At 38.0% G+C, this 27,743-nt stretch overlaps 1 protein-coding gene across 2 annotated transcripts in view; it reads left to right on the top strand.

Annotated features, from left to right (window-relative positions):
* The first annotated feature begins 4,908 nt into the window (after nt 1-4,908).
* The window catches only part of EPRS1 (glutamyl-prolyl-tRNA synthetase 1), a 71,733-nt gene continuing 48,898 nt past the window's right edge, over nt 4,909-27,743 (top strand). Inside the window, exons 1-12 of one of the 2 annotated variants that reach the window (XM_049634566.1) lie at nt 4,909-5,073; nt 9,029-9,113; nt 12,441-12,540; nt 13,423-13,579; nt 15,082-15,221; nt 16,526-16,620; nt 20,649-20,775; nt 21,479-21,671; nt 23,434-23,605; nt 25,355-25,588; nt 26,878-26,962; nt 27,480-27,539. In XM_049634566.1, coding sequence (XP_049490523.1) covers nt 5,028-5,073; nt 9,029-9,113; nt 12,441-12,540; nt 13,423-13,579; nt 15,082-15,221; nt 16,526-16,620; nt 20,649-20,775; nt 21,479-21,671; nt 23,434-23,605; nt 25,355-25,588; nt 26,878-26,962; nt 27,480-27,539 — 1,494 coding nt within the window. In that variant the 5' untranslated portion in view covers nt 4,909-5,027. Of the gene's footprint in view, nt 5,074-9,028; nt 9,114-12,440; nt 12,541-13,422; nt 13,580-15,081; nt 15,222-16,525; nt 16,621-20,648; nt 20,776-21,478; nt 21,672-23,433; nt 23,606-25,354; nt 25,589-26,877; nt 26,963-27,479; nt 27,540-27,743 lie in introns of those variants that run through there. The other variant, XM_049634567.1, reaches the window with a different exon arrangement.

Raw genomic sequence — 27,743 nt, 5'->3', positions numbered from 1 at the left:
GTGGGTTTTTTTGGTTTTGAGTTGTATAAGTTCTTTATATATTTTGGATGTTAACCCCTTATCAGATATATCATTTGCAAATATCTTCTTCCATTCTATAGGTTGCCTTTTGTTTTGTTGATTGTTTCTTTTGCTGTGCAGAAACTTTTTATTTCGATGTAGTCCCAACAGTTTATTTTTGCTTTTGTTTCCTTTGCCTTAGGAGACATATCTAGAAAAATATTGCTAGGGCCGATGTCAGAGAAATTACTGCCTATGTTCTCTTCTAGGGTTTTTATGGTTTCAGTCTCACATTTAGGTCTTTAATACATTTTGAGTTTATTTTTGTGTATGGTGTGAGAAAGTGGTCATTCTTTTACATGTAGCTGTCCAGTATTCCTAATACCATTTATTTAAAACACTTGTATATTCAAGAATTGTATATTCTTGCCTCCTTTCTCATAGTTAATTGACCTTATAAGTATGGGTTTATTTCTGGGCTCTCTGTCCTGGAGTTGTTTACAATATTAATGAGTCAACAGTTTCTTGTGGCTGTAAAGAGCTAACGTGGCGTACGTTAATAGCATGGTGATGGGCAAAACAAAAGACAGTGCTTCTGCCTGCACTCTGCCCTGATCACACCACACCCAGAACCTTTTGTTCAGTTCTGAGTATCACATTTTAAAAGACACATTGAGTAACAGAAGCACGTTTGGAAGAGGGAAGGTGGGATAGATTAAAACTATCATTTGAAGGATTGTTGAAAGGTCTGGAGACATCTGGCCTAGAGAACAAAGACATGGGAGGCATCATGACAACTTCCAGTGTATGAAAAGTTGCCATGTAGAGGATCCCAGACCTGTTCTGAACAGCCTCTGAGGGTAGTGGGCAGATGTACAGAAAAGCAGATTTAGATGCCTCTAGTAGTAATAGGTGTTTAAAAACAGAGGGGGCTGTCTTGAGCAGTATTAAGTTCCTCATCACTGAAGGTGTTCAAAAACAGGTTATTTGGTTACTCATCTGTTGAGGAAGTGATTTCAAGATTCTCTGTATCCCTAGTACGTCATATGGAAAAAGACACTCAATATGAAAAGAATTTTTAAGAGAGACCCAAGAATTCCTCAGCAAATAAACACTGATCTTTTCCCTATATCTCATGTACGATTCAATCACTGCATAATATTTAGTGAGTGTACATCGGCGATGTGCAGGAAAGTCTGTTGGACCCTTTGTGAAACTTAATAATATCAAAAAAATCTTAAAAATCACTTTGACCAAGAGGAGTATATTTAGAAGAGGGCAGCTTCAAAGTATCAGTGTAATCTATCACAGTATTAGCACTCTGTGAACACCTTGCTTACTACCTAGATGGAAGCTGTGACCAAATCTGAAACAGCTCCCCGAAAGTTACGTGAGGTATTGGTTGATGAAGTGGAAGGGCCCATAACTAGGGGGGAATGTGACTTTCGCCTTGGAGTTCTTAATAGTCATAAAATAAATGCCGAGCATGACAATACAAGTTTCCTTATCTTAATGGCATCACATCGCACTTTATAATTCTCTTTTTCCTACCCCCTCTAACCATTATCTCATTTAAGTGTTTCCACACATTTAGAAAAAGATACATATTGTCCCTTGGCCATTTATGATATTGTGACCAGGAAAAATGAAAGCCTCTTCCGTTGTTTTGTTTGAATGAAATTATGAGTCTATAATCATAAAAAAAGCAGATATATAATAAAAGGGCCAAAACATAGAAGCTTGAAGTGGCAGCATAAGGAGCTCTCTGCTAAGCGATTTTAAAAGGATAAATATAAAACAGAAGAAGTAACAAAAGACGATCTAAGACTACACTGACTTCAAATAGAACATTCTGTCTGATTTACTAGCTGAGAGGGACCATCCATGGAGAATACGAGGTTAAACATGTTATGGAACCATCTTTACAAGGCTAAACAGGTAACAATTCCACTTCTCACTTTTGTGTTTGCAAGTTAAAAAGACCTTAATCTGTAAATATTATGTCTGAAAGGCTATAGATAAGAAATGCAATATTAGCAAAAATTAAAAGCTAAAGACATCAAAAGGGACATGTGAAGGTACATTCAGATCTGAAATTTGAATAAGAAGTCAGTCATGAAAATCTGGGGGAAAATAGTTTCAGGCAAAAGGAAAGTGGTGCAAAGATAAAAGATGTACTACTTTTTTTTTTTTAGTTATTGGTTTACTGATCATGTATTTTATAAAATAAAATAAAATAGACATGTAAGGGTCCCAGATATTAGCTAAATTCAAAGAAATGGAGGAGTCTGGGTTAATAAGTTTGAAGAGCAGGTATAATTTGGTTTGATTCATGTAAACAGTTCAGAAACAATATTTCAACTTTAGAAGATGCAGTATTGAAATATCCCTTTGTCTAATCTTGAAGCTGAACATTTTGTCCAAAGGGAATGTTATTTTAATGTCCAAAGGGAACTTTAGTGGGAAAAATGTAGGTTTACACATTTGTGGAGCGAGAGAAATAGTCAGACATGATATTCCAACTATTAAATTCTTGGTTGTGACTGATACTAGAAAGGAAAACAAATAGAACCTGTTATTTCTAGCAGTCAATTTCCCGGAACAACTCTGTGAGCTTTTACCAAAAGTAGTGACCGGCTGACAGCATCTAGGGAGGGGAGGCTCTGCCAAAGAAAAAGATGCTGTTGGTTTTAATGTGCTCAAAGAACAGAAAAGGGTGATCGCAATGGAAATTTTCATAAAAGGGCAATGACGTCGGAAGTTTCCATGCCAGTGGCAGCTGCAGATTCTGTGCCTTGCTCAGCCACCTCCACAAGGGACTTGTGTAGGACTTTAGACACCTCAACACCCTGGCTCCTGATCATGCTCTGTTGACTGAAAGCATCCACTATTCCCATGGCTCCCAGCATGGCCTTGATACCAGAGCTCTCTTCCGCTTTGAACTGATATAAGTACAAATCTACATCACTCTTGCTCGCATTCTGTAAGTTGCCCAGGCTATCAATTTTTCAGGAGTGAGTTTATCTTCAAGCTTCTGCCGACCATTTACTTCATTTGGCAGCAGCAAAATCCTCCTTAGATCCGCATGATCAATCGTGCTTAGATCAGCAAAGCCATGCTTGCCTTTTTATGGCATTTCAGAATCTTGGCTTGCACATCCTTAAGGAAGGCAGAATTAAAGACCTTGCTCAGCTCTGCTCATATTCTTGTTCAGTCCAAATTCTCCCCCTTCAGTATGTTCTTTATCAAATTCCTGGTCCCACTGCTCTTTGAAATAGACTGTGTCCACCAGAACCAGATTTGCTAAGATTAGCACAACAGATTTGCTAAGAGAGCCACTGGGAAACAGTCCTTGATGTTCTTCATTTGTTTGGCTTTTCACTGAGGAATGAACCTTCTTTACGTTCTTCAGCAGCATTTACCTAATCAGCAGAACCCACACTGGCTAGGTACAGTTTGTTAACTTTATCCAAGTCCTGAAGAAACTGATGCATCATTTTTCCATAGAGCCTATTGGTGGTGATGTTCAGTTCATTATGCATCAGTGGGTTTCTCTGATTCAGTAAGAAGATTTTGAAATTGGTGATGCAGACATCCTGACTTTCAACCTGACCCATTGGAGCCCTTCCTTTTGTGTCTCTGTGACTTCATTAAAGTGTGTCAAATTTCCCTCTCCTTCTAAGATGATGTCATCTTAATATCCTTAACTTCACTACATATGCAAAGACTCTGTTTCCAAATAGTCACATTTAGAGGGACTGAGGGCCAGGACTTGGACTTTTCTTGGGAGACACAAGAAATCTACTACAGACCCCAGTGAACCATACCTCCTCGTATTGATGCTTTTGTGTAGTCCCTTCTTTTGTATCCAGGTGGGCCCTGTGATTCACTGGTCACCAATCAAGTGGCCCAAAAGTGACGCTATGTGACTTCCAAAGCTAGATCAGGAGGACCCTAGCAGTTTTCATCTTGGTCTTTTGGAACCTTCACTTTCCTGATACTGAGATACCCTGTAAGAAGTCTTACTCCCCTGCTGGAGGCTTCACATGGAGAGGACCTATGGAGACGGGTGGGGTCCAGCTGAGCCTAGGCTTCCAGACTTCCCACCTCAGGCATCAGGTGAGTGAAGCCCTTCTGCACCTTTGACCACCCCAGGCTCCAGTTGAATAGCACCAAGTGGCCCCACTTAATGCCACCCCCACTTGAGAACACGTGGAGGCATGTATTGGTGGTGGTACTGGTGGGGTGATGAGGTTGAGATATTTTTTTGGAATCAATTCTTGACCCTTGGCTCGAATACCAGCCCTTGGAGTACACACACGCACACACACGCCCCTACCTCTACCCCCACCCCTTCCCACGGGGTGTAGAGGAGAAATCCGCGTCCAGGCAAACAAAGCCAAGACAAACGCAGGCACTGGCTTTTAGTAACGCCTTTTACAAATAAATCCTTTCTTTTTAAGCATTATTTTCAAATATTAAAGTAACTCTTGGAAATGCATTCTTCTTTTGAAAAATGCGGAAAATCAGAAAAGCTCCCCCCATCCCCAGTGTAACCATGGTTTGATGTGCAGGGTGCTTCCACGACTTCTCTGTGTTTCTAAACACACAGTGCCCATCAACAACACACCGCTCCCCTGGCGTGTTCCGTTTTGTGGCTCACGTGCAAGCCCTCACACCTCGGAAACGCTCTCACACCTGCTCTCCTCGCTTTGCGAAGGATCGTAAAGACTCGTTCGCCTCGGCACCCTCCGTTGGCGGCGCGAAACGCCTCTAGGCCCTCCTTCCCTCTGAAGCAGAGGGGCGGGGTCGAAGACCACGGGGCCCGCGGCGGGGCGGAGACGGCGCACGGCGATGACGCATCACGGTGCGCGCGGAGACGGCGGCAGCCACGACGCAGGGGAGGGGCGAAGGCTGCGGCAGCGTCAGGCGCGTGCACACGTTGCAGCTTCTCGCTTTCGGCGGGTTCGGGGTGGTTCTGACGGCCAGGCAGGCGCACTGACAGGTAGAGCCGCGGACCGGCGGGGATGGCGACGCTCTGTCTGACCGTAAATGCAGGAGACCCTCCGCTGGGTAAGGGACCGAGGCCGCCGACCTAAGTGGGTTGCATCAGCCGGGGAGGGTGCGGGGCAGGGAAGGTCGCCGCGCCCGGCGTTGCGCAGTGGCGGTCGCGGTGTGGGATTAGGCCTGCCGTCTCCCCGAAACTGTACACGGAGTAAGCAGCGCGGCCCTCATCTTCCGTCCTTGGCGTGTGGATCTGCTCCCGGAGACGGTTTACTCGGGCGTGGAGGGAGGCGTGGTGTGAGCCCGGGCAGGGCGACACGTCGCTCAGCCTCGGTCCTTTTCTCTAAGAGGGATGACTCTCAGCCAGCTCCCCTCTCCCTTTTTGAAGTGGCTTTCCCTAGAGACCTAGAACTGCTCATAGAAATATCATTTTGAAAGTTAAAATCCCATTATCTTCGCCTCTCTTGTAGCATATCCCCCTTCCGTCTCCCTTCCTCCCTCGTCTCAGAAAAGATCTTCAGTCCACTTCACTACTTTATGTTTTATTGGATTCAAAGGGAACCAGGCAGACGATCGTAGTAGCTGAGGTTGTATTAAAACTGAGGTTGCACTTGTTTTTAATTAATGGTGGCACGGTAATTGCTGGAACACTCAAGTATACTGCGGACTGATCGGGTTGCTTTACCACACACATCCTTATGGATGTAGTCAAGGCCAGAATAAACATCGGATCTGTCACCTTCCTAATACATCTTTTTTTTTTTTTTAACTGCCTAGAGTTTTATTTACAGAATTATTTTTTGCATTTTACATAGTATGTGATATATTGTGAAGTCATTTTAAATATTATCAAAGGAAGTATATTGTTGGAATTCAGTTGTAAATACTTTTCTTATTCATAGGTACTTATTTTAGAGAGGGATTTTTTTCTCACTGTATGAAATTTATTGTCATATTGGTTTCCATACACCTAATACATCTTAAGTTCTATTTGGAATTGCTTTTTTTTTTGTGGCTGAGGTTATTGTAGATAGACAGCTTGGAATTTCTGCTTTTTTATTACTTTGGAAAATTACACAAAAGAATTTAAGTAGTTTATTAATCTCCTATTTGGTAATGTGTTTACATAGTCTAGACTCACAGATACTTTACTAATGTGGGAGAAGTGCCGATCTTTAGATGCAGTTGACCACATACGGTTGACAGAATTATTCACTACATTTTCAGCTTTGGTGGCATTCTGAGTCTTTTGGAACAAAACCCACAATAGCCATTTTAAGTACTTTAAAAATGCTGGTGTTTGAACCTATTGGTTCCAGTAATTATGGGCTAACCTCACCCTAATCCATGAACTCCGGAAGAAATGGGTTTTGCTTTTTGGGCTGGAAAGCACTAGACAGTGTGGTCTCATGGTTAAGAGCAAAGACATTTGCTTCCTGGAGACTTAGGTCCAATCCTGGCTGCCACTTACTAGTTGTGGAACATTGGCAAGTTCCTTGTTTGGCTTCTCCTACAGTTTCCTTGATTAAGAGGAATAGTATCTTCCACATAGGGTTGGTTGCCAGAATTACGTGAGACGGTAGGTAAAATTCCTAACACAATTTATGTATTTTCTAGCTGTAGTTTTTACTAATGTTACTTAGAAAATCACCTTGAAGGTGATAGACCTGTTTCCTTAGTGAATTGTAGAACTCAGAATCACATTCTGACTTAATTCTGGAAGAGAATCTTAAAAAAAATTATTGTCATTTTGAACGGTAGACCAGTTATCAAATACATATTTGCTTCTCTCCTTTTTTGTTTTTAATTCTTCACATTGCTTAATTAAAATACATCTTACCTTTAAATCAGTAAAATTAGATGAAACATTTAGAAAACAGATTGCATTATTGTTATTTCCCTATTTTATATGCGTTCAGCATGTGAAGTTTTAATGTTAAGATAACTTCAAACTTCAAGGTACAAGAATAGAACAAAATGCTTTTCCCCTTGTACCACTGGAGAGCACACTGCAGATAATGATGCTTCAGCATCCAGAATATGCCAGTGTAGTGCTCTCTCAAGTGAGGAAAAACTTTGTGACCTGACAGGAACATCAAAATCAGGAAGTACACATTGGTATCATTCTTCCATTTAATGCACAGACCCTGTTCATTCATATTCCAACACCAGTTGTTCCAGCAGTACTCTCCATAGTGCAGGAATCAAAATCCAGAATCATGCTTTGCACCTAGTTGTCATGTCTCTGCGGTTTCTTTCAATCTGGAATATATAGTCTTAGTCTTTCCTTGACTTTCATAGATTTGACCTCTGTGAAGGCTGAAGACCAATTACTTGAAGAATGTCCCCTGATCAGATTGTTTGATGTTTCCTTGTGGCTAGATTCAGCTACACATCTTTGGCAGGAGTAGCACAGAAGTGATTCAGTGTTCTTCATTTCCACCCATTAATTGGCGCATGAAGTTGATTTTTCCCATTACCGGTGATCTGATCTCAGTTACTTAAGATGGTGTCAGCCAGCTTTTCGCACTGGAAAGTTTTCCCTTTGCGTTTAAAAGGCATTTTGAATGCTTTGGGACCATGTAAACATCCTGCTCAAACCTTCACTTACTGGTTTCATCATCCATTGATGCTTCCTTCCCAACTTGATTATGATTAAGAAGGTGCCAAAGGTGACCTTCCAATTCTGCTGTTCTTTCTACATGTATTAGTTGGCATTTTTGTGTCAGAAGATATTTTTCTTTCCCATTAAAAAGAATTCATAACAAAATGTACTCAAAAGTTATAATCTGTATTATTTACTTTTATTCTTTTAAAATTTTTATTTTTTGAAATCCATTTTATTGACTTACAACATGCATATACTAAACTTTGCCAATTTAAAATTGACAAGTAACATACAGTAACCACCACAATAATGATAGAGAATATTTCTCTGATTTCGGAAAGTACCTTTATGCCCCTTTGCAGTGAGTTTCCCTTCCCCATCTCTCGTCCCTGATAGTCACTGATCTGTTTTCTGTCACTGTTGTCTTTTTCTAGAATTACATATACACTGAATTATATCATATATATTCTTTTGTACATAGGATAATGCTTTGGGATTCATCTATCCTGCCGCCTGTAACAGTACTTCATGCTTTTTATTTGCCATTTAGGATTTCATTGTATGAATACAGTAAAACTTGTATTATTTACTTTAGTGGTTACATTGCTACTGTTTGCCAGTGGGAGCCCCTCCAAGCTGGCCTCTGTGTCCTTTTGGCATATCTATTTGTGTACTTGCTTTCTAGCACAAGATTTTCCAGGGTTATCTTGTACCTTCCCTGCCGCAGCCCTGTTTCCAGTAGAGCATGATATTTAGAAATCAATATCTGGGTGTTGGTGGCCCATGTTATCCAAACTTATAGGACTAAATGAGTCAATTTAGGATATTTAATAGGTATTGAGAGGCAGATTACACCGTGTTTTAGAGTTTGAATTCTGGACTGCCTTAGACCTGCATTCAATTCCTGAAGTGGCACATATTTAGTCAAGAACTTGGGTTCATTATTTAATCCTTCCGAGCCCAGTTTCCTCCTCTGTAAAATGGAGATAAAGGTGACCACCTCTTAAGGTTGAAGGTGTACCAGGTGCCCCTATGGTGACCACCATAAAGATTGAAAATTCCGATGACTGTAAAGCCTTTAGCGCAGTGTCCACCACATAGTAATCACTGAAATGTTATTAACAATAGTTTTTATAGAAGGCGCTATTCTCATTTCTTCTTGTCTTCTGAGGGAGGAAAAGATTAATTTCAGTGTCCTTAACTGGAAGCTGAACATATTCAAAAGCAGTTGGACTGTGCCAATGAATAATTTCTGATGTAATATTTCCCCAAGACCAGAAGACCATACTTTCTGTTTATAGACCATTAGGAAAAAAGTTTACTCCTTGTAGGACTTAACACTGGTTTGTTGAGTCATTCTTACTGCTTTATGATTCAAGTTTATAAAGAAAAATCTTTTCATGTCATTATTTTTAGGAGCTTTGTTGGCTGTAGAACATGTGAAAGACAATGTCAGCATTTCTGTTGAAGAAGGGAAAGAGAATATTCTTCATGTGTCTGAGTAAGTACTTTTATATCTCTGTTTTCAGTACTGAACAGCATTTTTTGAAATATTCAGAATTCAATGTTGTGTGCTTGTTTTACTTGCTAGTTGGTAGATTGTCCCTAGAAAGAAGTCTGCTATTCTTCATTCTTAAAAGAAGTATATCCAGAGACACATATTTGTCAGTAAGGTATCTGATCCCACTTATAATCTAAAAGAAAGCAGAAATGTACAGAAAGATTTATACATGAGGTTTTTTTTTTAAGAGTGAAGAATTTTTAATGATTGTCTATTTTTGAGAGACAGAGTGGGGGAGTGGGGGAGGGGCAGAGAGAATTCCGAAGCAGGCTCCAGGCTCTGAGCTGTCAGCACAGCTGACATGACAATGCGGGGATTGAACCCATGAGCCGTGAGATCACGACCTGAGCCAAAGTCAGATGCTTAACTGACTGAGCCACCCAGGTGCCCCTATACATAAGGGTTTTTAATTCTACTGTGATTTATTCTGGTAGAAAATTGGAAATATTCAAAATTAGTAGTAATAGCAAATAAATAAATATGGTAAATCCACAGCATGGAATGTTAGGCATCTGTGAAAAAGCTTATGAAAAACTTTTAGTGATGGGTTATATTTACAATATAATGTTAATTAAAAAAACAGAACGTAAAGATAAAATCACATATTTGCATAGAAAAATATGTTTGAGAAGTGTGCAGCACTTTTAGTGGTGTCTGTTTCTGGGTGATGGAATGATGGGTGTTTGGGTTTTTTTTTTCCTTCTCTGTTTTCCAAGTTTTCTACAATGAGCATATACTGTATGTTCTTGATTAAAGTGAATCATTTGCATCCTGGGATATATGGAAGATTAAACATCTTTCTTTTGGAACCCACTGGAAAGAATAAAAAGAACCGGAAAGGGAGATATTATTCTCTTTAATTTTTGTTTAATGAAACTAAGAAATGGACACAACCTGGTTTCAGATTCTTTTAACAGTATTTCACCAGATAGTAGAATCTAGACCAAATTGAAAGAAAATTTCCAGGATATTCTCCAGCAAGGTGCAGATTTGAAAAGTGTTGAAAGGTTCATAATAAACTGACAGAAAGACTTACTTTGGGAAAGGGGCAAGATACACAAAAACACATACTCAAACACACTCTTCCACTCCCCTCTCGTCCTTCCTCCCAGTGTAGTTGTATTGTAATTTTGATTAGGTCACCTTTCAGTGTTTACACTGTAATGACCTAGTAAGTTTTACTTCCTGCTGAGCCACATACTATGATTACTTTTTATGTACAACTTTTACTTTTCCATGGAATAATTGTTTGCTTTGTTCTCTTTTGAAGCCTGTCTGATTCCTGATCTGTTCTGTGTGACTTTAGGAATTTGCAGGAATATTTTCTGGTGATTCAGTATTCTGAAATTTCACAATGATATGCTTTAGTGTGGGTCTGGTTTTTTTTGTTAAGATGTTAAAGTAATCACTACCCCCAACCTGGGGCTCGAACTCACAACCATGAGATTAAGTCACATGTTCTACCGACTGAGCCAGCCACGTGCCCCGTGTGGGCCTTTTAAAAAATCTCTTCCACTGGGTGCTTGGTCTCTTTTAAATGTGGAATGGAAATCCTTCTGTTTTGGAAAATGTTTAAAAATTTTTGATGATTTTCTCCTCCATTTTCTGTTCTTTATATGGATATTAGGATTAAGTATCACCTTCACTTTCCATCTATTTTTTTCTTTTTACTTTCTGGAGTGTTCTTCAACTTTATCATCCCATTTTTTCTATTGAGTTTTTTCTATTTTTGCTACTATATTTTTAGTATCTAAGAGCTGTTTTTTATTTTTTGGGTACTTCTGTTAACAGTATCTTGTTATTTTATGATTGCAATATATTGTTTCGTTTTCTTTTTCCTAATTTGTCCAGGTTGCATTTTACTGTGTGCTTATTTCTTCAAATATTTGGTAATTCCTGATGACCTTCTTAGATTTTGGTAGGAATTTAAAGCTGTTTGCAAATTCTGACCTCAAGGGTGGGCTTGTCAGCTCTGAGCATACTTTGGTCTGATTGAGCAGTTTATTTAGTGGGAACTTCTGATGTTAGTATCCTTAGTTATTTCTTCTTAAGCTGATCAGATTATTCAATGAAGACTTTCAGTCTCTTGTTTAGAAGGTAAAGAGTTCATACCAGAATATTTTGGGAGCTGAGAGAGGGAAGAAGGCTAAAGATCTCAGCATCTAGTATATGTATATTCATTTACCCAGTTACTTGCATAAACCAACTCAGCAGTGACCAATTTCCGCCAGCTGAGAGACCCTCTGTTTTAGTGCTTAGAGAATAAACCTCCAGTTTTTGCCAAGATTGAATAAGAGAAGCAGCCCAGCTGTGCAGAATAGGGTTTGATGGTATCTATTTCCAGCTGATTCTCTTTTTTTTTAATGTTTATTTATTTATTGTGAGAGAGCGAGAGTGTGTGTGCGCGCGTGCGCACAAGTGGGGGAGGGGGCAGAGGGAGAGGGAGAGAGAGAATCCCAAGCAGGCTCTGGGCTGTCTGTGCAGGGCCTGAATTGGAGCTTGACCCCATGAACCATGAGATCATGACCTGAGCCAAAATCAAGAATTGGACACTTAACTGAGCCACCCGTGTGTCCTCCAAGTGATTCTTAAATAGACTTTTTACCAGCCCTCCTAATTTTAGCCCCAGTTCATTCTTATTTCCATTCCTAAGTCTTTTGTGGATTGTAAAATTGAAGTTAGGTTGGTTTTCAGCTTTGTCCACTGTCTGCTTAAGATTCGGTTTTTTCAGACCTGTTAAATTCATCTCTCTAGCTTCTGAATTTTTATTGTTATTCTTTCTTTTCCTTAGTCTCTTTTTCCTATGGGTGTGTGTCTTTTTAAAAAATAATTTTTACAGAACAGTTTTTATATGGTTTGATCTGTCATCTTTACTTGGAAGTTGATACAACTAGCATCTTTATGACTGTATATCCTTGACTTCTCTGCCTTGATTTATTTTACATCAGTTACTCTTGATACCCCAATTATATTTTCATATTTTCACCACTGAATAGACAATAGTTAGAAGGACAAAGCAGTGTAGATAGTCCACTCTTAACTGAATTGTCAGATTTAACTGAACATTCAGAACATATTGGAATTTGATAGAAACAGTAAAGAATGAATTAGGCAGATTGTTTTTTTTTTAGGCAGATTTTTTTTAAACTGTAGTAGAAAATACATGGTAAATGTAAGGGTTCTATTTTTACAGTTCTTCGTAAGTCTCATGACTCCTACTGATTCGCTAGAGCTATGGTAATATTTTATCTCCTGCTTGTATTCTAGAAATGTGGTATTCACAGACATAAATTCCATACTTCGCTACTTGGCTCGAGTTGCAACTACAGCTAGGCTCTATGGCTCGAACCTGCTGGAACATACTGAGGTAAGGAAGGAACACTTCCTTGGGTTTGTTTTCTTTTGTTTTGATTTATACTTCTATTCTTTTGAGAACTTCATTTTATTGTTGACTTATGTATGATTATTCTATTTAAGGTTATTGATGGAGTTTTAGTTACAGACCTAGCTAAGGAATTCTCATCTTATTTTTATTTTCAGGAAAAAACTTCCTAGCTCCTAAATTTCAACTTTTAATCCCCACCAGCAGTCCTGTTGGGTCAGTGAGTGCTGTCTTCTTCATAGAGTCCTAAAATTTCATACCTGGATGTAACTGTATAGATCATCTCCTGCACCTCCCTTAACGTTACAGATGAGGCAGCAGGCCTAGAAAATTACGAGGTTTTCCCAGGGTCACACACGTAGCTTGGATTCTCTTTTCCTTTCTAGGTGTATACTTTGATTAATTATAGCAACAGTAGATTAACTTCCTGTACAGTTGTTTAGATGCTTTTCTCTTTGTTTGTAGTCAGCTCTAATTTTCCTAAATTTGCAAAATTTGAAATACAAAGAATAGTTTCCTAAGAATTTACTTCTAAATTTTGCAGGTGGATAATCACCTGCCGGTTTTGATCAAGTTGGTTATTCCTTCCTGCTGCTGCCAGTTTTCAAATCTTTTTCTTCCTTGAAGTGCCCCTCCACACCCCTGCAAAAAGAAAAAACAGAAAAATGAATGAAATTAAAATGAAAAATGAATGAATGAAATGTGTTTATTTTAATGCCAATTTAGATCCCGGGCAACCAGAATTAAATCCACATAATGGCAGATTCTGTAATTGGAGATAAGATAGGCACGTTTCTAACTAAGGCCATTTGTTTGTTTAAATTTAAACTGTGGTGTGCATTTATTTTCCATCTTTTATGTTCACAGATTGATCACTGGCTGGAGTTTAGTGCCACAAAATTGTCTTCATGTAATTTGTTTACTTCTGCAATCAACGAGCTCAATCATTGCCTGTCTCTGAGAACATACTTAGTTGGAAATTCCTTGAGCTTAGCAGATTTATGTGTTTGGGCTACCCTAAAAGGTATCAATTATTCTTCCTGAAGGTTGTTCTATTTTAATTGATATTTTGATGGGTAAGAAGTGTACATATTTCTGCATATGTGAATATATACATACATATACATGTGCATACACAGAAACATATCCACATAGAAAGAGTCACTTAGGACTTCCTTGCAAAGGATTGACCACCTGCTATTTTATGCCGGTCAAAGTCACAGGGATTCCCTATCCTTTGCTGTCCCTAGAGGTCATCTTTCTCACTAATCCATCTCCCTGCTGCCTATGAAGCTGACCTTGGCCCTGCTAAAGAAGCCCTCATCCCATTTATGTCAGCACCTCTCCTGTCTCAGCCATTCCTTTACTCCAGGCATTGTTGTCTCTGATTATGGGTGTATATGTGTTTGGGGGGTAATCTGGAGTTGTTTCTCTTGGGGGTCACTGATCTGCTCTTCTGTGACTAGTTTGTAACAGGGTAAGATTATGGGATTGATGAGAGGTATAAAGGGGACTTGAATTTTGTTATTTTCTTTAAAAAAAAAAAAATAGAAGCAAATACACCAGAAGGTTTTATCATTCTTTAATTCTGCATTATGTGGCATTTTTTACATTATGTGTAATATTTTTGTGGCTAAAACTTTCCTCCAAATTCAATTAAATTGTTATTAAAATAACCAACATAAAATGAAGTCCTTTTCTAATTAAATGTTTTCATGTATAGGTTTGACATTGTTGTCTTTTTTTTATTTCTGACTTAATATGTGTGAAAAGGAAGATAATATCTTAAGGATGTAGCTTTGTGATGTTAATTAAATTTTCCTTCAGTGCCTACTTTTGATGTTACATCTGAAGAAATGAGCTACTTCTTGATCTTGATTTCTATTTTGTTTTCTAGTGGATCTACTTAAAGTTTTTCCTTATCTACGAAATGTAGCATTGGTTGGGGTGCCTGGGTGGCTCAGTCAGTTAAGTGACCCACTCTTGGTTTGGGCTGTGGTCATGATCTCACAGTTCTTGAGATTGAGCCCTGTGTCGTCAGGCTGTGCCCTGACAGGGCAGAGCCTGCTTGGGATTTTCTCTCTCCCTCCCCTCAAATAAACTTTAAAAAAAAAAAAAAGTGTGGCATTGGCCTTACGGTGGGTGTGTGGTGGTGGTGAGAGCAGGATTTAGTATTCATTTCATTGAGTTGAACTGCAGAAATAGTTTTAATTACCTTTTGTGAATTCTGTAAAGTATGTTAAAGAATTACATGAAAACATTGCAATGTGTGTCTGGATTTAAAATGTTTCATTTTGGAAGTGTACCTTTTTTTTTTTTTTTGGTAAGTAGACTCCACACTCAACAGGGGGCTTGAACTCAAGACCCTGAGGTTAAGAGTCACATGCTCCACCGACTGAGCCAGCCAGGCACCCCTATAGAAGAACAACTTTGAGCCATCTTGTTTATTTAAATTAACGACATCTAGAACTTTGCTTTCAAAGTCGCAGATTTATTGAATGGTTTTAAAATTATGTTTGCTAACAGGAAATCCGGCGTGGCAGGAACAGTTGAAACAGAGCAAAACTCCAGTGCATGTCAAACGCTGGTTTGGCTTCCTTGAAGCCCACCAGGCCTTCCAGTCCGTAGGTACCAAGTGGAACGTTTCAACGACCAAAGCTAAAGTGGTGAGCCATTTTTAATGCTGAGACTGTAGATCTGAAAAGAAAATTATTCCTACTAATAGTTTGGTTTTTTTTTCCCCTTTCCATCCATGAAAAAGGATCTTTTTGGAAAAATCTGCCAAGGCTATTATAAAGTTTTGACTTACCTTTAATTATTTAACTACATAAAGCCTAATCTTTGTAATTATATGTCTAAAATATTATGGTCATCCGGTGTATGTCCCTTAGGAAATCCAAACTCCAAGTAACTAAAACCTCCTTTTTATAGCTGTACTGTATTTTCTTCCTCCTGACTCTCTCCTGTTTGTTGATTTTTAACCATTGAGTCCTAGGCTTCTGCAGAGCCTTTTTGTTGATTCTCTAGGACGTGTGACGTAGAGTACAGTAGAAAAGATTCTCTTCCCAAGGTCTCTGTACTGTGATCTGTTTAACATATTAGGCATGTATAGTAAAGTTTAAAGATTTTCTGGCACAGTAAAATTTGAAAACTACTGTCTGCTTGGGTAAAGACACCACAGTCCACTAAGCTGTTTTGGCTAAAAATCTTCATTCATCCTTCACCATTTTTTTCCCATGAAATCAATCAACAAGTTGTGTTCTCATATCTATGTTTTCTGTCTCCACTGCTTTTGATTTTTATTGAGGCCTCATTACCCCCTGTTGATTTAATACCATAATCTCATCAAAGGTCTCTCTCTTTTCTAGTTCAGCTTCTGCACTGGGCTGGGTATCATTTTAGAAAGTACAAATAAATGGTCCCATTACCCCCTGAGATTTCCTCATTGCCTAAAACCTAAAAGCAAGTTCATAAGAGGCTTCATGTTTTGGACCTTGTCAACAGCTTCAGCTTCTTTGCTCATTCACCCACCCCATGTATTTCTAACTTTTCATAGACATTGCATTGTCTTTGTGTCTTACCTTACCTTTGTGTGCTGTTCCCCCTTTTCTTAGAATGAATACCTTCTACATTCTGCATCTGATGTATCTCCACGTACTTTTTAAGGTCCAGCTTGGTTCTTACCTCCTTTTAAGCTTTTCCTGATGACCCTAGATGCTGTTGGTTAACTTCAACTCACTGCTGTAACGCATTCTATACATACATATGTATGGTCTGTTGCCAGTGTTTAGTTTTATTTATGTCCTTCACAAGATTTGGGGTCCTTAAGTGCAAGGATGACGTTCTAGTCATCATTTGTCTTGTAACCGTGCCTGGCACATAGTGGGTATTGAGTATTTGTTGAATGAGTGTATTCTTAAACATTTAACGATGTAACTATTTTATATGTTGTTTTTCTTCTGCTTTTCAGACATCTGAGAAAAAGCAAGATGTTGGGAAATTTATTGAGCTTCCAGGTGCTGAGATGGGAAAGGTTACTGTCAGATTTCCTCCAGAGGCTAGTGGGTAAGAAAATGTAACTTGTAATTACAATGAAATATATTTAATGGAAAAGCTTAAAGACCATTAAATGCTTTTAATATTAGTAGATTACTAATATGGAAGAAAATAAGTAAGGTTTTAATTGTGGGGGGTGTCAAATTTCTGAACATTTAAGTCTATTATAATTAATGTTAATGTATTGAATTTGTAGTTTTAGCTTTTTAAAGCAATTAGACAACATTGTTATTTTACCCCAGATGGAATTTTAGTTATAAATAGGAAACTTTCCATAAATAGAAACCCTTAAGTTTTATTTACATTTTGAGATTTTTAGGCTCTTATTTAATAGGGATTTGTTTTGTATCCTGAGCAGTCCGTTTGGTGAGCAGAAGTTATGGTAGAATTATTTTTAAGTTACTTTTTTCCGAAATAAAGAAAATGGCATCCTGAGAAGCCTATTCTTACTGAATTCTTTCTGTTGTTAGCATGTTTCCCAACCCCTTTCACTTTTGGCACCAATAGAAAATAATATTTGAAGGGTGCAATAGAGAAGAAGACTGTTCTGGCTGGTGGTCACCAGCCTGGGGCTGTCTCAGGCCTTGCCCAGCATTACCCAAGGCCAGGGGGAGTCCACCTTTGCACCAGCCTCTGTGAGCATACCGGACAAGCTTTGTGATAGCCCCTTTCCCGTGATAGTGAGTAATACAGTAAAATACCTCTTATTAATGCCAGAATTTTGCTTAGTTTCAGATTTTCTTACCCATTTGTGGTAAGTGGAATGTGTAGATAACAGAAAGTGGCAGATAAGGAAAAATCCATTTTATTTTAGCTGTTCTTAAGAGTTCTCCACAAAGTTTTCAGAAGCACCACTGACAAGAAAATCTGTTTTAGAATTCTACATTTTCTCTCTGCTTTTCTAAGTTTGCTGATTTTGGTGTCAAAATAAAGGATTGATGGAAGGGGATGAAAGAGAAATAAGGATTTTGGAAAATTCACAGACTAAATCATTAAGTGATCGATGGGTAGTTGACTAAGTGGAATCTCGTAGATAAGACTTCTCATACACACTTAATTCCTACTGACATCTTGGGTCCATGCGGCCCTGTGTTCTGTTCCTGTGTGCTTACTTGCGACAGGTCATGCTTTCCCGTTGGGAGTGAGTGACTTTAATGGTTTGATAAAAAGCCACTTTCTAAGCAGTGGCTGTTTATAGCTGCGGCATTTGGACATTTGTCCTTTTAGAATCTTCTTATATTTTTGTCACCATCATTTCTTGGAATAGTGAGTGCCTCACATTTATAATTTACTCTGTAAAACACATTTGTCTGCCATAAGTCATGTCAATTTCAGAGACCATAGTGTTGGCCAAATACAATTTTGGGATTTGGAATATAAATTAATGTTCAGGTATTTTGGGAATCTTCTTTTTTGTTTGGTGGGTTTTTGTTTTGTTTTCTTATTCATAATTTTTGTCCTATCCCCGTATACTGCTAAAGAATTCTTTAATTTTTCTTTTTTCTTTTTCTATGTCTTTCATGAAGGGCCAGAAGGCATGGCTTCAGCCCTGTTTCTTTCTGTTTTTTTTTTTTTTTTTTTTTTAAGGTTTATTTTTGAGAGAGAGAGAGAGAGAGGGCACAAGCTGGGGAGGGGTGGACGGAGAGAGAAAATCCACGCTCCGCACTGTCAGCACAGAGCCCCATGCAGGGCTCAAACTCACAAACTGTAAGATCGTGACCTTAGCCGAAATTGAGAATTGGACACTTAACCACCTGAGCCACCCAGGCACCCCAGCCCTTTTTCTTATTCCTAGCTAACATATATAGAAGCTGTTATGTACAGGTACTATCAAACACTATACACACAGCGTTTTAATCCTCACAGCCCTGTGAAGAAAGCACTGTTAACATCTCCATTTTACAGATGGTTTCGGAAACTGATTCATTCAACATTTTAGTAATTTGCCAAACTCAAACCCGTGCTATCTGGTTCTAGAATCCATTTGACTTAAAGTTCTATTGCCTATGTTTGTTATGGGTGGCAGAAGCCCTATTCAGCATAAGTGCTAACTGTGACATAGCGCGAATCTCACTTTTTTAGCTATTCCAATTAGGTTGTTTCTTGAGCTGATTACTATTTTAGTTACCTTGTGAATATTTCATAGTCTTGTTAGCTTTCTTGACATTTACACTTGTTAGAACTGCACACATTATTTCAGGTTCAGAATAATATCTTTAAAATTTTTTTTGTTTTTTTAATCTTTATTTTTGAGAGAGAGAGAGAGAGAGAGAGAGAGAGAGAGAGCGCGCGAGTGGGGGAGGGGCAGAGACAGAGGGAAACACAGAATCTGAATCAGCACAAAGCCTGACACAGGGCTGAAACTCACGAACCGTGAGACGCTTAACCTACTGAGCCACCGAGGTGCCCCCAGAAATAATATCTTTAACTGTAAGATAATGGTTTGATTTCCTCATTCCTCTTAAATTAATTCTTTTGTGTAAAGCCTAGCACATTAACTATCATATAGTATGGGTAGTCAGTGATGAGTAGTTGTCTTTTTTTTCCTGTTTTTAATGATAGGTATAACATGATACAAGTATAACACTTTCCATGAAAACTGCAGTAGGTGTTTCTGTTTCTTTCTTGGAACTCACGGTCCTTTGTTTTATTTTACTTTCGGTAAACCTTTTATTTTAGCATAGTTTTAGATTTACAGAAATGTAGCAAAGATAGTACAGAAAGTTCCCACATATACCGTACCCAGTTGTCCATGATCTTAACATCTTAACGCTACTCTAAGGTACCATTGTCACAAGTGGTGAACCAATATCAGTATATTACTATTAACACCTAAACTCCATACCTTTTTTTGATTTCATTAGTTTTTGACTAATGTCCTTTTCCTGTTTTAGAATCTCATCTGGGATACCAGTGACAGCCTTTTATTTTATATAGAAAGTTTTGAATAGCTGTAAATGCATTGCTTTGTACTTGTCTGCATTAACTGGTGCATATAAATCCTTCTTAACATTGAATCATTGATCTAGAATGCTGCGTGAATTTCTAAAACATGGATTGATTTAAAAACTGGTGTGAAGACATGCAAGGAGTTGTATTTCCCTCTCCCCTGTTGACCCCAGCTGAGATCAGAGGTGGGCGAGAAACTAGGAGACTAGCACAGGGGAACGGTGGCTACCATTGTCAGTGGCAACTAATAAAAGTTCGTGAGAGCGGATTATTAAACTTCCTCACTTCATGCCCTGTTTGCTGCCCAGGAAAGTGTATTTTCATTGTTAGTGGTACAAGATACTGCTTTTTACCCACTTCACTGATGAAGGGAAATGGTGACATATTATATCAACAGGGCCTCTGATATATTTTACTTGTAATTGCCAACTGCCCATAGGAATAGAATAGTATTTTCACAGATTGCGATTCATGGAGCGTTGGTCCTGGATGAGACCTGTCAAGTCCTTTAGTTGAAATCCTTGTATTTTGGCTTTTGAGAGAATCGAAGCCTTGAGAATAAGTGGCTCTTCTGCAGCTTCCCGATTCCCGCGTGTCCGTCCACGAGTTAGCACGTGGCAGTGGCGATCTCAGAGGCGCCTCTCGCTGGTGTGCACGAGGTGGGTGCTCCGTCCACCGCAGAGTCAGGTCTCTGTGCAGAGTAGCCCTGGACACCGTGTAGCCTCCCGTGTAGCCCTGGACACCGTTGTCCAGGAAGCAGGTTTCCCCTAACGAAACGACCACTCATTTCCTCTGTAAAAAAGAAAAAGATTCTCCTTAAGGTGGTAACGTGACTAAATCACTTGTCTCTTTGTGAGATGTTCCATGTGAAATTGTTTCTTGTGATGACTTTATAAATGTTGTAGTGTCTTTTTCTTCCTGTGAGGGTCAGCTTTTCTATCAGAGTACTTTCTTGTTAGAAAATAAACTATGACGGGAGTACCAACTAGAAGGATTTTTGTTTAGTTCTCATCTCCTCAGGAAGGTTAAGTTCAAGTATTTAGGTAAAACATGTTAATGAGTTTCTTTGTGAAATGTTTTTGTTTTAGTTACTTACACATTGGGCATGCAAAAGCTGCTCTTCTGAACCAGCACTACCAGGTTAACTTTAAAGGGAAACTGATCATGAGATTTGATGACACAAATCCCGAAAAAGAAAAGGAAGATTTTGAGAAGGTAATTAAAGGTGTAGTGATGACCCTTTGTCAGAAAAGTTAATTAAAATTAGAGGGTGACTGGATACCTTCATGGTAAGAAAATAAATGAAGTTTGTTCTCATAGCTGCCTTTTTCCCTCATCTGTCTATTCTGTGTCTGAGACCTAAGGCAAGCAATATTGAGCTCCTATAGCAAAAAACTTCCACTTACTGTTTTCTTCCTCAATTGTACAATTTTACCAAAGTGCTATGTTTTCCTATAAGTACCAATTTCTTAAATGAATTGGTCACTAGAGACAGGTTTCCTTTCTGTCATATAATTGTAAGTGTGTGAATGAAACAAACACCAAGTAGGTATCGGAAAATGGGGAGGTTTCTTGGCCTCTTCTATATCCTCTTTGTTCAGAAGCACTGCAATATGTTCAAAGAGAGGGCAAATGATTGTCGGTATGACCAATAATAACCAGTTTTCCAGAGTAAATGGAAAGCTCCATCATGAAATCAGCTTTCTCAGCTGAAAATTTGGAGACTAGTATAATGATTATCTTTTTTTTTTTTTTCTTTTCTGACCTAATATACAACTTGTACAACCATTTTCAGGCTTTTTTTCTTTTTTTGACTGATGGTGTATTATTACATTTGCCCAAATGCAGTATCAAGGATTGAAAATACACAAGAAAATGCAAAAGATAAGTTGATGGTTATTTTGGATTCTCTTTGCAGGTTATCTTGGAGGATGTTGCAATGTTGCATATCAAACCGGATCAATTTACTTATACCTCGGATCATTTTGAAACTATAATGAAATACGCAGAGAAGCTAATTCAGGAAGGGAAGGCTTATGTGGATGATACTCCTGCTGAGCAGATGAAAGCAGAACGTGAACAGAGGATAGAATCCAAGCATAGAGAAAACTGTAAGGCTCATTTAATGTCTTATATTTTAATTGGCGGTCTTGTGTTCTACTTCTTTAGTAGAACAAGATTTCTGTGAAAGATGCTGGTTTGAGACCCATTTGGGAATGTGACCCATACGTTCATCACAGGTTTCTTTTTTTCTTTCGTTATCATCTTTACATCGTTACTACTTTGTTGGTGTCACAACTACATGCGAAGTGTGTGTGCCCGTAGTTGTGCCCATAGTGTCTCACTGCACTTGGTCCTTTGCATTGCGTTCATTCCACTGCAGTGAGTACTTCTGCAATTCTTTGTAGTTCTCCCAATTTAAATACTTAGCCTTTCTAAGAGGTTCAGTGATCATGTTATTAGTACCCGAATCTTCTTTTCAGCATGTGAGTGTAATATGTAAGCTTAGTTAGTACAACTCTATACCTCTGAGATATCACTTAACGAAAAAGCGTATTTCTTATTCATTACTTGTCTCCTGAGCTACTGATTGGGGCTGTTTTTATTCTGCATTTATGTTGCCATGATGTCACATTTGGGAAGTGTATAGTGAATTGTTGTCAAATTGTTAAAAAGTCTTTTTTTCCCCTCTTTTTGAGGTTTCCCTAACATTTTCAAAAATAGTTAACAACTGTAGTTTTAGACTCATTTGATTTTTTTTGAGGACAAAGTGTCCATCATATCTTCAGGAGGTTCCACAGAGAGTCATTGTTTAATAGTTCTTTCTTACCTGCATGGGGCAGGTTTTCAGTATTTTCACAAGATAGAACCATAGCTACTTGGGACAGAATTTTCTGGGATGAAATTTGTATCACTGTTTTCTGTGATCTCTCTCTTTTTTTTTTTTTTTTTTTTTTTTTGATCCAAGAGAGTCCTGTTTTCCACTGGAATGACTGACAGGGTTTTCTGGTAGCCCATGGACTCAGGCTCACAGCCCAAGTCATGTTCTTTACATGGGCACAGGCTGTAGCACTGATGCCTGTGGGCCCTGTGGATCAGGCCAGTCTGGTCTGTCTCCTGAGCATGAGGAAGCAGAGGAACAGAATGCTTCTGCTTCAAAAGCAGAATTAAATTTGAGACGCTCAGGGGCTGGCTAGCTGTGCCTTGATCGGCAAGTGGGAAACACAGGGCGAGAAAAACCTTCAAGTCTCATGTTTCATCTCTTACCCTTTTATTTATTTATCTCAGTGAAAAAAAATTTTTATTTAGTTTTGAAAGAGAGACAGAGTACGAGCAGGGGAGGGGCAGAGGCAGAGGGAGACACAAACTCTGAAGCAGGCTCCAGACTCTCTTAGCACAGAGCCCGATGCGGGGCTCAAACTCGTGAACCAAGAGTCATGACCTGAGCTGAAGTAGGATAATTAACTGACTGAGCCACCCAGGTGCCCCAGGTCTCTTACCCTTAATGAGTACTATATCAGTGAAATGTATTGCTTTGACTTCTAAAAACATATTCATAGAGTACTTTTCCTAAGTGTTTTTTGTGAGACTTCTTCATAAAAAATGATGCATTTACTCTTCGTACGAGGTATTGGAACTATGATGGTATTTTAATTTATTTTTTATTTTATTTTTTTTAATTTGTATATTTATTTATTTTTAAGAGGCCACGTTCGTTTCTATTGACAACTTATTCTCTACATACATACAGTTATGATGGTATTTTTAAACTAGGGGAGTGTGCTTATAATATAAAAGTAAACTATTAAAATAATTTCAGTTCAACTAGGTTAGTAATATATTAGATAAACTGTAATATAATTAATCTTACAGCTATTGAGAAGAATCTACAAATGTGGGAAGAAATGAAAAAAGGGAGCCAGTTTGGTCAGTCCTGTTGTCTGAGAGCAAAAATCGACATGAGTAGTAACAATGGATGTATGAGAGACCCAACGCTTTATCGCTGTAAAATTCAGCCACATCCAAGAACTGGAAATAAATACAAGTAGGTGTATCTCTTTCATTATGCTAGGCAGCCTACTGTGATTTCACTTTGATTGCCTCTACACACAAGAGTAGATGCAGAATAGTCAAGAGACCTGGATCTTTGTTCACTCATAGATTAATAACTGCTTTTGGGAAAGCATGTAACCTAATCTCTTGGGCTGTTTACTCACCTATTGATTAAGGTTATACTAGGTTGTTTCTAAGGTACTTCCTTAAGGTCCTTCAGTTTGCCTAAAGTTGCTTTTTACATATTGATTAGGTGTATTGTGGTGTGTATCTTTAGAAGATCTTTTTCTTCCTCTTATAAACTTGGATTCTGCTGGGCATAAGTTGATTCACAAAAAAAAAAAAAAAAGTGATAGACTTGAATCTTTACAGAAATGTGAGCATTATAAGAAAACATGTGGGTTCTTTTTTTCTAGTTTCGATTAGTTTTCTAAGTGGGTTTTCAGTTAAAAGATTCTTTTTCTTTAAATGGGTTCCCCTTCTCCATTATACCATATAAAGCAACCATAGAATGTATTTTTTTATACTTTGAAGAAACCCACTATAGATAAATGCTGAATCATAACTTCTGAAGAGATTAGTGAATGTAAATGATAACCTGTTTAGCTAACGTGACTTTAAACTTGTGGGTATAGATCTGTGTGTCCGTATGTAGACAAACACATTATGGGTGTGGTTACACATGTATACACAAATCTTTCGTTGTTGTTTTTTTTTAATAAGTCTCTCATTTTTAACAGGGTGCTTACTCATTTTACTAGGCAAATACTTTGAATACATTGGAAAAGTTAATTTGGATGTGCATTTTCAGTATGAAATAATTGCTAAGCATAATGAAGTAGAAGTTTAATGAAGTTGTAGCCTAAAAATTAGAAGGCATAATACGGCATATTTTTAAAATTCAAATTAAAAGTACTTGTGCATTATGTACATTATATTAATCAGGAATTGTTTTTAAGACTATTCCATCTTAAATAGAATTTTAATTAACCTAGTTTTCTTCCCTTTTAGTTGTCAGAGAAGGAAATGCTTTGTTCTTGAATTCATTTAATTACAGGAGATTAAGCATAGGGATTTACTTGAGTGTGGGATTAATTAAGATATTGGAAAGCTAAAATTTCCCTTGAATTATTAAGTACAGTTGACTCTTGAGCAATGCAGGGGGTTGTGCAGTCAAAAATCTGTATATAACTTTGGATTCCCCAAAAACTTGACTATTAATAAATAGCCTCCTATTGACCAGAAGCCTTACCGATAACACAATTAACACATATTTTGTTTGTTATATGTAATATATATTGTGCTCTTAAATAAGCCAGAGAAAAGAAAATGTTAAGAAAATCGTAAGGAAGAGAGAATACATTTATAGTGCTGTATTGTATTTATAAAAATTCATGCGTAAGTGGACCCATATAGTTCCAATTTGTGTTGTTCAAGGTCAACTGTATGTATATTGCTTTTGTTTTCTACCATGGTATACATTGGCCATTACAGAAATGTGATTGTGGAATTTGCTGTGAATTGGTTTGAATATTGAGTGGGTTAACTGATTTATTTTCCTCAAAGACTGATGTTTTGATATGCTTTGATAATATTATGGGTTGCAAAACCTATTATTTTTAAGAAATTCCTAACTTGTAAGGAATTATTTCAAATTACTGTTGCTGCTTATAATGCATGATCTAATATGGAAAGGGTAAAATGCTTTATTTTGCTTTTAAAAATATTCTTTTTTTTCCAGTGTGTATCCGACATACGATTTTGCCTGCCCCATAGTAGACAGTATTGAAGGTGTTACACATGCCCTGAGAACAACAGAATACCATGACAGAGATGAACAGTTTTATTGGATTATTGAAGCCTTAGGCATAAGAAAGCCGTATATTTGGGAATATAGTCGATTAAATCTCAACAACACAGTGCTATCCAAGAGAAAACTCACATGGTTTGTCAATGAAGGATTGGTAGACGGATGGTATGTTTACTGTTACTTAGAATTGAGAGGAAGTAAGAACGTGGTATATCAGTGATTTTAAAACTTTTGAGTGGTGGGGAGGATGAATGGGAAGAGGTGGAATGGGTGGGTCTCCAGGGTTTTTGGTCCTTGTCTTTATTTCATCCAGTGCATCGGGTCCCCTTCCCCTCCCCTTTATTTTAATGCTACAAACACGGAGTGCCCATTGTGGACCCTGGTGCATGGGAATGAAACACACAAGGGCACAGCCTCTGCAAATCTCAGCATTGTTTAGAAAAATAGTTGTGACTCTGGTCCTTTGTAGACCTAGTTACCACTCTCCACACTGCTGAGGCTCTGAGGCTTTTCTTTTCAGCTGGGTCCCATGAAGACCAGGATGCCCTGAGTTGAAGCAAAGACATAAATGGTCTCTGCCTTGGTGGTGAAGATCCACCTTGTGGAGCAGTTGGTTGCCCAGAGGATTCAGCACCTAGGAAAAGTTTGCAAATCTCGGTAGCATATTAATAACCTATATGGGATTTCTATGAGGAAGAAGAGTATGAAAATTAAAGTCACCTTGTAGCCATGTATCTATGTAAACAAAACCTGTTCAGATGGGTTACCATGCTGATAAGTCAAGAATATTTTTTATCTAAATAAGAATGTATACAGTAGTTTCTGTTGGCATCACATAATAGTGACAGTATGTATTAAGTATTATATGTTGAATAAGATGTATTTTATACTGGTTTATTGTGAAGCTATATTTGACAAAAGGCAAATGTTGGGCTCCAGGCAAAGGGTTTTATTGCAAACTTACTAAAGTGTGCAAATTTCTGCAGAATATTAATAAGCAGTGCGTATATTTTTTATAACCCAAATGTGTATATTTTTTTATAACCCAAAGGGCTTTGTGAAGTACATTCATACGTGGATGACATGAGACCATCTCTTCTCTGATTTTCATGGTCATGTATAGAATAGAGACCATGAATATTGTAAAATAAAAAGCAAATAAGAACGTCTTAATGCATGGATTTTCTGTATTTGAAGATGTCACCTTTGTGTCTTTTTGAAATGTACTTTACTCTTTCTAGTACATTTATTTTACTGAGCAGTATTTGACCAGAGAGCAGTTTTGCTCTTCCATGAACGAGGGCTCACGGGAACCCAGTTCTTATAAGCAACTGTTAGTCACAAGTCTTTTCACAAGCTGTTTATAGTTTATTATTCATTAAGGCATTTTGTACTCTTTGTGATTATACATTAAAGAGTTCTCCTTGGTAACTGAACATTTCCTTCTTTCCCAGGGATGACCCCCGATTTCCCACAGTTCGTGGTGTGCTCAGAAGAGGGATGACTGTCGAAGGGCTGAAACAGTTTATTGCGGCTCAGGTGACCTACACTTTGTTTTCCGGCTTCTCGGTGTTTTTACGTGTCTCATTAATACCCCTTTAGTCTCTGTTATTTCTGTCCATTCTGTTCCTTATTTGTTCCTTCTAATGTAAGGGTAGGATTTTTTTTTTTTTTTTTTTTTTTTTTTTTAAGGAGTATGTTTCTAATAGTGGAAAATTGAGAATGTCCTAAGCCCTTAAGCTGGAGTGGGACAGAGGCAGCCATGGTATGCTTACCTGTTGAAATATGTGCTCTTGACTGTGGCTGTTCAGGGCAACTGGATTGGTTCGTGCACACTCAGTTTTATATCCCAGTGGAAGTCAACAGTATTTATTGGGTGTATTCTTTTCTAACATGTGTAGAAAATTAATTAAATTAAATTAATTTAAATAATTAATTAAATTAATTAATTTAATTTATAATAAATATAATATTAATTTAATTAATAAAGTAATTAATTAAATATTCTAATGGACACTTCTTGACCTTTAAATCGTTTTATTTATTGTTTTTCTAGGGCTCTTCACGTTCAGTTGTGAACATGGAATGGGACAAAATTTGGGCATTTAATAAAAAGGTACATGTTTTGACTCTTGGTCCTCCTTTCTCATGCCTAACTCCTGAATAATGTAATATGTGTGGAATTCATTAATGTGTTCATTGTAGAGAAAATTTTGTGAAGGATGTTGTCATTTTGCAGACCTTCAGGAAAATGGAATGTTTTCCTTTCTTAAACATAAAAAGAGCATTAAGCCTATTAGCTATACCAAGCAGGTAACCA

This window comes from Panthera uncia, chromosome F1 (genome assembly GCF_023721935.1).
Source record: "Panthera uncia isolate 11264 chromosome F1, Puncia_PCG_1.0, whole genome shotgun sequence".
Taxonomy (NCBI): domain Eukaryota; kingdom Metazoa; phylum Chordata; class Mammalia; order Carnivora; family Felidae; genus Panthera; species Panthera uncia.
Note: the sequence above shows the minus strand (reverse complement) of the source record. Positions and strands in the feature narration are given on the sequence as shown.